A 13,404-nucleotide genomic window follows, 5' to 3' on the forward strand; every position below is an offset into this window, starting at 1 on the left:
AAAACAAAGGTTGACACTACTTCTTAAAATTCCACAACATTTCACTAAATTATTAATAATATGGCTAATTCAACATATAGTATGGATTATTGCTCTAACAAGACATTAAAGGACAAGAAATAGCATAATTTTTAATATGATGTCATGTTTTATACAAACATTTGAAAACAACAGGGAAAATATTCATTCTGTAACAGCAGCCCACACCATAGGTGCAGTTCACTTATTTTCTGACAAGCCAACCAATGTATGGCAGACCACAATTGCATGGGATATGCTGAAGTTAGTTAGATACTCCATAAATCATTTGAGTGATTTCTCTGGCAAAAAGATGTGAGTTGGTTTATGTACACATGATTAGTGTTCACATTATTTTTTAGTCCTACTCAGGCAACTACACTTAAAAACAACATAGTGGGTTTTTAACATGCTAACAACATATAAATAGAAATCTGTCCACGGAACAGAAGTAGTTTTCCAGGAGAAATGAATTTAGGTTAGATTTAAAGCTTGCTCTGTTATCTGCCGTACATTTTATGTTACTGGACAAATGATCAAAATTTTTTGTAAACACTTGCTGTACCAAAGACAGTTGTGGCATTTTGTACATTTATCAGACCATCAGGACCGTATAAATCTTGTATAGAGTATAAGCATGACACACATTTTTAAAAGGTGAGGAAATCTGCTATTGCAGAACACTGTCTTGGTATTAGTCACCCAAATGAATATATCAACACAGAGATTCTGGTATGGACTTCCAGCTATTGGGGCAGTGTTATTAGAAATGCAGAACAGATTAAATTAGGAAGTGGCATTATAAGTAGAGACTGAGTTTAGTATCTGCACATGCATGACAATGCTGCTTCACTACATGACAGGTGTGGATACTTGGCATGTCGACAGTGGTTTGACAAGAGCGGGGAACAGAACCCCATGAGAGGGAAATGAATGAACTGTGAGAGTCAATCTAAAGTAAGAAGAGAGTCTGGACAGGAAGAACTCAGCGTGTGGCTGGTGCAGATGGCTAATGGCTAAGCACTCAGCACAACACACGCATGATATGCTAGGTGAGGTCTGTGTTGGTCAAACTACAAGTAAGCGCTGGTCTGCCCGGCCTACTGCCGCCCGCACGTAAACACCTGCGCTAGTGGGTCTGCCCATACCATGTGTCACATGCATCCTCCATTGCAGATCTCTGCACTATCCAACTGTGCTACCCATGCCAGCTCATCCACCTCCATTGTGATGTCTGCTGACAGGGATACTAAATCCGTCCACCTGAAAAGGCTATGTAGGGCTAAAAATGACTGGGCTTCAGCCGCAACCTCTGGCGCATGGTCAGAGAGGCCCCTAGAAAACCTGACAATGGACACACCACCAAAGGAGGGAATGCCAATGCAGATGGATCCACTGGAAGGGTAGAAGGATATGGAGGATGGGGTAATGGGCAGTCCACTGGTGGAAATGATGCCACCTCTATCAGTGAGGTGGGAGGGGGGGGGGGGGGAGCAGGAGGAAGAGGAAGAGGAATAAGAGGAGGAGGAGGAGGAGGAGGAGGAGGAGGAGGAGGAGGAGGAGGAGGATTAAAATCCATGGGCTCCACATCCTCAAGCATAGGTGTGGGCTTCACTGGGGGCTGCTGCTGCATGCAATGGGAGGACAGCGAAGCAGCAGCAACAGGGAAGCATGCTGCTCCAACTGGGAGCCCTGCCTCAGAATAACATTGTGACTCAATCTGCTGCCTAGCAGACCAGCAGACCTTGGTGGTGATGTCCCAACAGGCTGGGGGCATGGCTGATTTGCACGGCATTTCAGCTGCTCCCTACCAACATCCAACACAAACAACCACCAACCTTTGTGGCTCACCATGGTACCCGGTAGCCAGCCCTGCTGCCAGCCAAAACAGTGTGCAGAAATAGTAGTCCTGGGAGGAGAACACAGCAGTTCACGATGGTCTACGGCATGTGACTCAAGTGTGCAATAAATCTAGGAGACCTGGAGCTAGTACCAATGTAAATATTCCACCAAACTGCAACCGCTGACAGGCTTCGCCTGGTATGTAACCAGAAACCTCAACAACACATCATCATGGGTGGTGGCAAACATGGGTTTCTTCATTCAGGTCTTAAATGTGTGCATGAAGTGCTCCACTGCTGTGTTAGCTGATGGGTTAAACAGAGAGAGAGTAAGGTGCTGGGTACCATTGCAAACATGAAAGTTCTCAAACTCCTGTGACGCAAACTGCCAACTGCTGATGGACACTAGGGTCCTGGGGAATCCCTCAATGGCAAAAATAACCAGTCACATGTGAACCATGGCAGTTGAGAATGTGGAGGACAGCTTGGCTACATACAGGAAATTGGACAATGTACTGACCACCAACAATCACAACCTGTCCCTCTCACGAGAGAAAATCTGACAGGGTTTGCTACAAGCCCTCATTGAAAGTGAACACGAGATCCTTCTGCTGATCAACTTCCGTATCAGGTCCCAACCATAGCCATGATAGTGCATCAGCATTGGCATGCTGGGCAATGGAGTAGTAACGAATGTCAGAACAATAGTTACTGAGAGAGAGGGCTCACTGCTGCAGCTGGTGGGCGGTCCTCTCTGTCAGCTTGCAACAAGGGCCAAATAAGGAAACCAATGGCTTGTGTTTGGTGATGAGAAGGGAACCTAGTCCCATACAGGAAGACACTGAACATTTTATCCCAAAAATAACAGCTAGCACCTCTTTTTACACCTGTAAATAATTATACTGTGCAGCAAAAAGCATCTTTGATGCGTAAGTGATGGGCTGTTTGGTGCCACCTGGTTCTGATGGGACAGGAAGGCACCAATGTCATACAGGTATGTGTCCTGGCCAGGGTTAAAAGTTTAACCAGTGTATAGCAAGTCAGACAGGGAGCATAGCACATATGATGCTTCAGGGAGTGAAAAGCTCATTAAGAAACCACAGACCAGACAAACTTAATAACCTTCAGGTAAACCCAGTAAAGAGGCTGTCATATGTGCATAGCCTGGGGAACAAACTGAGCATAATACGAAAACTTATCCAAAAATCCTTCTGGTTCTTGGCCACCGGTAGGTTGACAATGGCACTGATGTGTTCATCTGTCGGCACAAGACCATCTTTGCTAAGCTCTGCAAATAATGCACCTTCAGACAGAAAAAATGCATTTCTTTAGCTTACAACAAAGGTCATTCTGTAGGTGGTATTGGAAAAAATTGACTGAAGGTTTCATAAATGCTGCTTTCGAGTAGGGCATGTGACCCAGATAACACCAAGATGATTGACACAACATGGAATGACCTGAATCAATTGCTCCAAATAATGTTGGTAAATTTCTGCACTGATGAGGTTAAAAAAGGCAGGCAATTAAACAGATGGAGCCCAAATGGGATAATGAGGACCAGGAAAGTTCAAGAAACCACATCCAATGCATCTGCAGGTAAGCATTGCACAAGCAGCAATGAGGCTGACCATCACTCCTGTGTCTACCAGCACTCGACCACCCACACATCAACTTCCAAGATCAGCAAAATACGGTGGGGCAACATAAGCGATGTTAGAGACAGCCCCAGAGTCCAGTGAAAACACCGAGGCATCCGATGACTGACTCATAGCCTCTTGACTGTCGCAAATAGTTGCCTATCCACTGGCATAATCCACATATGGCCTCCATATGTTTGGTAGTCACGGCAGACATTTAACAAACGAGAGTCAGGAGAGGAGTGCTGACTCGCCCAATGAGCAGAAAGAGAATGACACTGACAACCCAAAAAACACTGCTAGCAGGAATTACAACACTGCAAGGGGCATCAACCCACCGAATTTGGCACGGGCAAGGATGGACAGTGCTTGTGCTACACCAGCAACATATAATGACTCGGTGGGAGGCAAGGCAACCTGGGGTATCCCACAGGGCACTAGGGTCTGTTTACTATACACACCCAGTTATCACAAAGAACATCCTTTACTGCCGTAAGCTCACGTGATTCTGCAATTTGGGTAATGTTGGCTACAGAAGAGTTGGACAAGGTTGATGCCCTAGTCTAAACCTTGTAAACAGGAGCTAACCTGACAATAATGTCCTGAATTAGCAAGTGTACATAAGAGGTAGCACATTTGAATCACTCAAAGTGAAAACTTGCATGAGAAGCTCCATAAATCATTGATACAGGCCATATATGACTGCCCAGGGCACTTGTAGTGCTGGTTAAACTGCCACTACATAGGATTGATGGCCAAAATACTGTGCAAGCAACCAACAAAGCTCATCAAAGGGAAGTTTCTTGAGCTCAGTGAAGAGTTTCAAATTTTGGACACTATTGTATAAATCTGTGCTGCTCGACATCAACAATACACTCTACCTGCTAGTGGAGCAAGAACTGACACAGGTAATTCTCCCACCTTCCCATCAACTCGTCAATATTGGAAAACAGCATTAGGAGTGCAGGAGTGGAAGGCGTGGCACAGAAAACGGAATACTGGGCATATCCCCCCTACCCCGGTGGTGAGCCAAGAGCATGAAGCAAGTCCGTACTTTGGGTTAGCAATGCCTGCATCTGCTCCTGTTGTTATTATTGTTGCTGTTCTTCTTGCTGACTAAGCCACCATTGTACTTGACAGTGATATAACCTAATACTTTTTTTTTTTTTGCTATTGTTTAAGAACACACCTGCACAACCCCACCAACCGAACGAAGACTCTAGCTGTTTTGGCAGAGATTCAATCAGGTGCATTTAGCATATTGAATAGTGACTCATGTCTACATGGACCTTCAAATTATTTGACAATGAAGTGAATGGTAAACAAGCTGTATTATAAGGAAAGCCAAAATTGTAATACTTTATAGAAACTGCTCAACATATCAACTGCAGCAGATATCTGAAACTCAAGTAACTGTCACACAACTGTAAGAAAGGATAATTTTACTGAACAAGTGAAAATGATTCCTGATCAGAAGTTGTATATGCAGAAGAAGTGGAGAGAAAATCACAAATTTGAGTCTGAAAATACTGATTTTTTTTGCTAAATGGGGGTTGTGGATAAGAGATATGACTTGGGTACTGATGTGGATATAAAGATACTGTTACTTACCTTTCTAAATGTTGCTTCTTTGGTTGAAGACACTAATATTCCTCTTAGTTTGTCAAGACTGCCTTCACCATCAACAGGAAACATTGCAACAACAGGGCAAAACAATTCTGAAAAATGATGAAGTAGTAAAAGCCTGTTCCGAAGCACAGGAAGTGGCAAATCTCTCACTAAATCGTATTCCAGTGGTGTTCCTTGTGGAAGTCGGCTGGCTGAAACTGGTTTGTTTGTACTCCAAGCTAAAGTATGTGCAGATCCGCAAGCAACCTGGGTAATCTTCTTTGCCTGGACAGAAAATATTAAATTAGAGCACACCAGACAGAGACACTAGCAAAAGTCAAAAGTATTTTCCATAGTAAAAATACTACTTATAATACACTGCATAAAAAGTAAACTTACAGAAAATGTACAAAAATAATAAAAATTAAGACGACAACAAGAACTCTTGCCATTCTGCAAATGGTGTAGTTATTATTTATTTATTCTGTTAGTTAGTCATCCAACAAGGGCATGATAAGCTTACAACTACTAGGACAGTTGTTCTCATTTATTGTTTTTCCATTTAAGCCATACATTTTTCATAAATTTTCTGAGTCTATCATGGTGTTAATCTGACAACTGGCACCACTTAGGAAAAACCAAAATGGCACTCTAGTTGTTGCAACGATGTTTCAGTTTTGTGGAAGGTAAACATGCTGTGCTGTGGTATGATTGGTATGGTCGGAAATGAATGCACGTAATATACCATAATCACAATGTAGACACTTTTAATGTTCCAAGATGATCAGTTCCAACAATCTTATGCTGCCAACACATAATCTTAAGGAACTTGTTATAAAATTGCCATGTTACATTACATGAAGTCAAGGCATAAAAGGCACTCCCCACGTATACATGTCTTGATAAAAATCCAGTTGTTAAAATGCACACAGTTGATAAAATCCTTGTACCATCCATGCATGTTGGTGGTGAACATGATCCTCAATGGCTTGCCACACAGCACTCCCCTAGCAATGTAGTACTGTGCAGTAAGCCTGTGAGAATCATGTTCTTCACCAACGTGCATGGACGATATGAGGATTTTATCAACTGCATTTCTATCACAACAGGTATATGTGGGAAGTGCCTTGTATGCTTTGCTTTGACTTCATGTCACGTAACATAGCAATTTTATAACAAGTACCATAAGGTCAGATGTTGGCAATATAAGATTGCTGAAACCGGTCGTCTTGGAACCATAAAAGTGACTACACTGCAAATATGGCATACGAACTGTGTTCATTTCAGTTTTGTGTGTTTTCCAGTTGTATGTGATTTCCTCTTAGTCTTTTCTGATAGTTAAGTACCAGGGCAGTCTTATTTTCAATTATGAGTCAAAGATATCAAAGCTCCATTTCATCCTTATGGACTCATTAATTCTTTGTATGTGGCCATAAAACTGCAATCTGCTTTTGTGCACTATACCTGTAATTTTTTTCTATTTTTAGAATTTGTTTCAATTTTTTTATGTAGATACCTTTTACACAGACAACTCCATATGTCATCAACCATGAGTCTAAACCTGATTGATGACATATGGAGGTTTGGGTCTGGCCATGAGTTGTGCACGGATAGCGAATTGGTAAGCTGACCACTCGTGATAAGCAGGGAAATCTGGGTTCAAGTCCTGGTCTGGCACAAATTTTCATTGTTGTCATTCCATTGTACAGCTGATGGTTGTCCTTATTCACACCTGAGAATTCATTTAATGTATTTCATAATGCCTGTAGTCACCATAGTGCCTGTTCCTTTGAACATCCATGCTTGTCCAAAGGAACTTTGCATTGTAATCAGAATAACACAGGCACTGCAATATTGCAGGCTAGCACTTGGTTAATTTTAAAACAGTAAGTAAAAACTACTATATTTGGTTAAATGTTATTCCACCATTGATCATTATTTTATATATTACTGACTCGAGATTAAAATATCTGGCAGACTAGTGTTGCACATACAAGCCAACAGAATTAATATAATGTACATAATCCATTAAATTCATATGTTACACAGAGATATGTTTAACACAGTGTCTGATTGAATTCTCTCTCTTCACAAGCATGTCCAAGAACTGACTGCATTTTACTTTAAAATTTGCATTATTCTTAACCTACAAAGGTATTACAGCAAACTACACAGAGTACTAAACTAACAGAAGAAGCTATTCAAAAGCAAATATCTAGAAAAATTGTGCTATAACCACATTGGGAAGTGATTACCAGAACATTTAAAAATCAATATATTTTTGCAAGAAGTAGCAATTGAGGTTGTGTGGACAGCATAAGATACCCATACAAAAGCATGTATGTGTATACATGCTTCCAATGATAGTGAGACATATGCGTCATACAGCTACATAAAAGTAAATCAAACTGCATGTTCTTCCCATTCAGTGTGTAGATAGTGCATTGCAAGGATGGCTCCTTATTTGTATTTGTGGCCCCTATACATAAACTAAACAACTAAAAACGATTTTTGAACATTTTCATTTAATTTTTATTAATTTATTCAGGAATTTGCTGATTCAGGAAATATAATCTTCTCCTCCCCTCCCCCTCCCCCCCCCCCCCCCGACCACCTTCTCTCTCTCTCTCTCTCTCTCTCTCTCTGTGTGTGTGTGTGTGTGTGTGTGTGTGTGTGTGTGTGTGTGTGTGTGACAAACTGATCACCATGACAGATTTTCTGTTTTGTACACAAATAAAAAAGTTGATGAGGACCCATCAACTTGAGAAGTGGTCCCTACACTTGAGCAGTTTTCAAAGAAAAGCTAGAGATGTGTTTTATATGCAGTTTATTGCTAAAATATATTGCAGTTTCCTAGTAGCTTTATAATGAATCAAAGTGGGCTACTTGCTTTACTTGTTTGGTCATGCCATTGCATAGCACTCGAACTTGCCACTACAAAAAATTATATGATTTTACAGTTTTTAACTGTCACTTGTTTGGCAAAATGCACTTTTTCTTCATTGGCTGCTAGTATCTCCATCACGACAAAATTTTATCAAAGAACGAAAAATTATACAGGCTTATTTTAGAAATTTTGATAGAAAGGAAATTTATGCAGGCACAGAACTGGTGCCATATCGTCATTAAACTTTAGCAGAATTGTTCATGTCTACCTTTCCATTTTTGTACACTTTTCTGTTTGCATCTATGAATTATATATTATCTTTTCAACTAGACTATTCATTAATATATAAATATGGATGATACAACAACGGGCTGCTCTAAAAGTTATCTCCACAGACTTTCTCTCGTCTCATAAAATGTATGAGGTATGATGGCAGATGAGGGCAAGCGACAGTTTAAAAGTGCACTGAAAAGTGTGGAAAATATAGCAGAAGCAGGAGGATAAATGAAAAAAGAAATGAAGAAACAACTACAGGAAGCAGTGAACATCATTCGTGAGTATTTTCAAACAATTACATGTGCCCTTGAAGATAAGAATAACATTCAAGTAAAACATGCAGAAGAGGTTATAAATGGAATAAATGTAGCTCCAGAGAGAAACGACAGTTTCACAGTGCAACAACTAGCGACATCTCTCGGCCACACCCCAGAACGTCCAAGTAGCAAGCCAATAGCAGGACAAGCCCCTGACACTTGGAAGCAACAACGGCAACTCTGAGGTACAAAAGGATTAGCTGACAATTAGTAGTGATGAACAAAGACTGACTAGTGGCAATGAAGAAGAAGTGGCGACACATAGTGGCCAGTCAATTGACCCGGAAAGAAACAAACAACACCAAACATGAACAGAAGAAGATATAGATGCAATAATAATAGAAAAGATGAACCAACAGATAAAGCATATGTATGGAAGTCTGACAAACGATAAAGATGATGACAAAAGAGGAAATAAAAACAATGGCTACACAAAGACAGGAACCAGCCCCAACGCATGGTACAACCAAGACAAAGGTACTGAGGCAAGAGTGCAGGGGACAGCAGGAATGACCTGGTGATGCAGAAACAAGTACAATAAAAGATAGGGATTGGAAACAAACAACAGGGCAATCTGGAACACCAGTAAACGAAGAAAAAAATCAAGAGAATCCGAAGAGGGAATGGACAACAGCGGTGAGAGGTGGGAAGAGACATGCTAGACAATGGGAAAACTAGACAGGAAAAGAAACAAATGGAAGAAAAATGGGAACAATACAAGGGGAAAGCAAAATAAAGGCAGCGGAAAGAAGTGCCTGGCTATACATGGGAAAACTGGACAAAGATATGACAGAGAAAGCTATTACAGAATACCTGAAGGAAAACGGAGTAAAAGGGAAAATATGCTGTGATCTAATGAACGAAAAATGAGGAAGCAGAGCTTTTTAAAATAGGCATTCCACTGCAAGAGCTAGAACTAGTCCATGATGGAAATTTTTGGCCAGAAGATGCAATATGCCGTCCCTTTCGGCAACCCTGGAAGTTTAAAGGCCCGGCACCCAGAGACTAACATAACAACATGGAACATAGAGAGCCTGAGGGGAGTTCTGAATCTGCTCCTGAGAAATATCATGGCTGACCACAATAGATCTAATAATCACAAATAGCATCACAACAAACAGCCCTGCCACTATAGTGAAAAAGGAAGCAGCTGTCATCTTTAAGCACATTCCAGTATAAATAAATATAGAAAATGACAGAACCATCAGATTAGAAGAAAGGTGAAAAGTAACACTTGGCAAGATCCTGGACATGGAAATAATTAAAGGGAAAATGACAGAAAAAGATAAGTTTGAAAGAGCAATATGGGCATGAAATTTTGATGAGGCTGCTACATAGCTCAAATCAAATATAATAAATGGGGCCACCACACAAGATACAAATAGGAGAGTGAGGAAATGGTTCGACAGAGAATGCTATAAGGAAAGAAAACTTGACACTGAAAACACTATATAAAACTAGATGACAAATGCCAAGCGCAACCACTGCAGAATACCAACGAGAACGGAGGAAATACAAAGACCTAATAAGAATGAAGAAAAGCAACACCTGGAAGAACAAGAAGAGAAAATAGTAGAAGAGGTAGAAGTAGACCCATACTGAGCTCTGAGACTGAAAAGACAGAAAATACAGCCAAACATCCCCATGGAAACATGGAATGAGCACATACGAAAAGTAATCTGTTCAAAATGAACAAGACCCACAATTAAGAAATCTAGGACCCCACAGGCTGATGAGAATATCTAGTAAATGAGGGCTTCACAGTACACAACACACAGGAAGACTAGACATTCATAGGGCATAACCGAGCCACCACAATAGATCTAATAATCACAAATGGCATCAGAACAAACAGCCCTGCCACTATAGATCCTTTATTGTATGATTATATGATAGTGGAACAAACACTGGTAACAGTTACTTCTGTAAAATATCTGGGAGTATGCGTGCGGAACGATTTGAAGTGGAATGATCATATAAAATTAATTGTTGGTAAGGCAGTTGCCAGGTTGAGATTCATTGGGAGAGTGCTTAGAAAATGTTGTCAATCTACAAAGGAGGTGGCTTACGAAACACTCGTTCGACCTATACTTGAATATTGCTCATCAGTGTGGGATCCGTACCAGGTCGGGTTGACAGAGGAGATAGAGAAGATCCAAAGAAGAGCGGTGCGTTTCATCACAGGGTTATTTGGTAAGCATGATAGCGTTATGGAGATGTTTAGCAAACTCGAGTGGCAGACTCTGCAAGAGAAGCGCTCTGCATCGCTTGCTGTCCAGGTTTCGAGAGGGTGCGTTTCTGGATGAGGTATCAAATATATTGCTTCCCCCTACTTATACCTCCTGAGGAGATCACAAATGTAAAATTAGAGAGATTCGAGCATGCACAGAGGCTTTCCAGCAGTTGTTCTTCCTGCAAACCATACGCGACTGGAACAGGAAAGGGAGGTAATGACAGTGGCACGTAAAGTGCCCTCCGCCACACACCGTTGGGTGGCTTGGAGAGTATAAATGTAAATTTAGATGTAGATGTAGAGACCTTTACCACAGATGAAATTGCAAATGCAATACAGAAAATGAGGAACAACAGAGCACCAGGAGAAGATGGAATAAGAAACGAACACTTAAACAGCACAAAAATACCTGCCGATATGGACCTCCCTTCTAAAAAACTGTATCAAACTAGCAAGCATACTGGGTGAATGGAGAAAGTCAACAATCAGTCTACTATACAAGGGAAAAGGAGACACAGAGAACCCAAACGCGTTCAGAGGAATAACGTTGGAATCCACGCCACAAACTCCTAATGGGAATCCTTGCAAAAGGCTGGTAGAGAAGCTCGAATGCCTTCTACCAGAGAAGCAGTTTGGTTTTAGGAAGGGACAGTCCACGACCTGGCAGTAGAAAACCTGCTGGAACAAATAAAACAGACAATAGGAAGACCCAAAGGAAAACTACATGTGGTTTTTGTTGACTACTGAAAAGCCTTTGACTTGGTCAACAGGAAGGTTTTAATAGACAAACTGGAGGAACTAATTGGAAGAATGAGTAAAACAACCCTGATATCAAAGATACTGGCAGGAAACCACATATAGATAGGTGATGGAATAGGGTATATGACTGGCTGCCACAGACGAACGGCAATCTCCAAGGCAATCCACTCAGCCCTATCCTGTTTAACGTCCTCACACACGGTGTCATGAAAGGAATGGCAGGAACGAGCAATACATATACGCTGATGACATGGCCATTATAGCCACAGATGTAGACAAACTACAAGTAGCGTTAAACACACTTAGTGAACGGGCGGAGCAAAATGACATCAAGATAAATGAAAAGAAGATGGAGTTGGTAGGAAAGGAGGAAGACTCACTGAAGCAGAGAACATCAATTGCAGTGGTAAACCACTCAAGAGGGTTAAGAATTTAAAATATCTACGCATCACAATCCAAAAAATGGGAAAAAGTTTCAGACTACATATAAGATCTAGAGCAGAGGCGGCCACTATAGCTATGAATGAAATCATAAACGTCACACAAATATCGATCAGCACAGCTATGGACCTTTTTAGGCTAAAGATACTACATGATCTGATGTATGGCCTGGAATCAGTGGGAGAATACCTCACATACAAACAGCGGGAAGAATTGGAGTGAGTAAAGGTTAGATACCTGAAGAGAATTTTAGGAATGCTGCAGAACTCAAGATCGAGACTAGTATACGAGCTTACCAGGGAGACCTTCCTGATAGAGGATTTAAGATGCGAGCTGATACTCCCAGCTAGTGCCAACTTCAAACAGCTTCTACAAGATCTGCATGAGAAGAGAAACAACATACCAGAGGACTTCTATGCAACGTATGCCATGCAAGACACGACCTGGTTGGAAGCTAACCATGAAATGTGAAATGTGATGACAAGACTGGCAACCCATGGTTTACACCACAAGGTGTGTTGCAACAAAGTATTTCATGAACCAAATGATGAGTGTGTGTGTGTGTGTGTGTGTGTGTGTGTGTGTGTGTGTGTGTGTGCGCGCGTGCGCGCGCTTGGAATTTTGTGACCTATATCATATTATAAAATGCAGGAATATACAGAAATCCATCACAGCTTATAACAAAGACAAGTAATGTGAATGTAATCCTTTACACGGCATGTGTGCATTTCCAATAAATAAAAAACAAAAAAATTCAATACCATCTCACAGAAATGTTCACCTTTAACAATTTTTAATTAAATAAATGTCATGCTATCTAAATATCTGATTGATGTTTTTTCGCCAAATGTCAACACCAAGTACCTCAAGTGTAGTACTCTAAGTGTAGTAAAACGGGAAAGAATTAAGCAGTATTGTAAAACATGCAATTATTCACAATGAAAAAGTATGTAGCCACATTGAAGACTCTCACAGATTTTTAACTTCGATGAAAGAGCAGCAGTTAAAGAGATATCTGCAAGGTATGATGCAATTTAAAAATACTGGACCTATATTTTGAACTATTTGAATTGTCACTACATGAATCTGGTATCTTGGACATTTAAATTGTGATTAGGGTTTTTCTGAAAAAATAAAGATGTTTTCAAAATATATCTAGTCTTGCACTTAGCAAAAGAGAGGGGTTTAAGAACAGATAGGATATTTTCTCAATAACTATAGAAAACTTTTGACCATATAAACTGGCATATTGCAGCTACTCCCATAGGTACATATAAGTAATTCACAATAGATATAAAAAACAAACCAAATAAACACAAAGATATACAAAAAAGGAAGTAACATGAGCTGTGTCATATTATCTTCAATGACACTACTATTTGCTGAA

General features: G+C 40.6%; 1 protein-coding gene across 1 annotated transcript in view; it reads right to left on the bottom strand.

The window, feature by feature from the left end:
- LOC124723043 (E3 ubiquitin-protein ligase HERC2) overlaps positions 1 to 13,404 on the bottom strand; it is an 819,840-nt gene that overhangs the window by 77,771 nt on the left and 728,665 nt on the right. The window contains exon 76 of the mRNA XM_047248222.1: positions 5,108 to 5,389. Coding sequence (XP_047104178.1) covers positions 5,108 to 5,389 — 282 coding nt within the window. The remainder of the gene's footprint in view (positions 1 to 5,107; positions 5,390 to 13,404) is intronic.

The sequence above is a fragment of the Schistocerca piceifrons genome, chromosome X (genome assembly GCF_021461385.2).
Source record: "Schistocerca piceifrons isolate TAMUIC-IGC-003096 chromosome X, iqSchPice1.1, whole genome shotgun sequence".
NCBI classification, from domain to species: Eukaryota; Metazoa; Arthropoda; class Insecta; order Orthoptera; family Acrididae; genus Schistocerca; species Schistocerca piceifrons.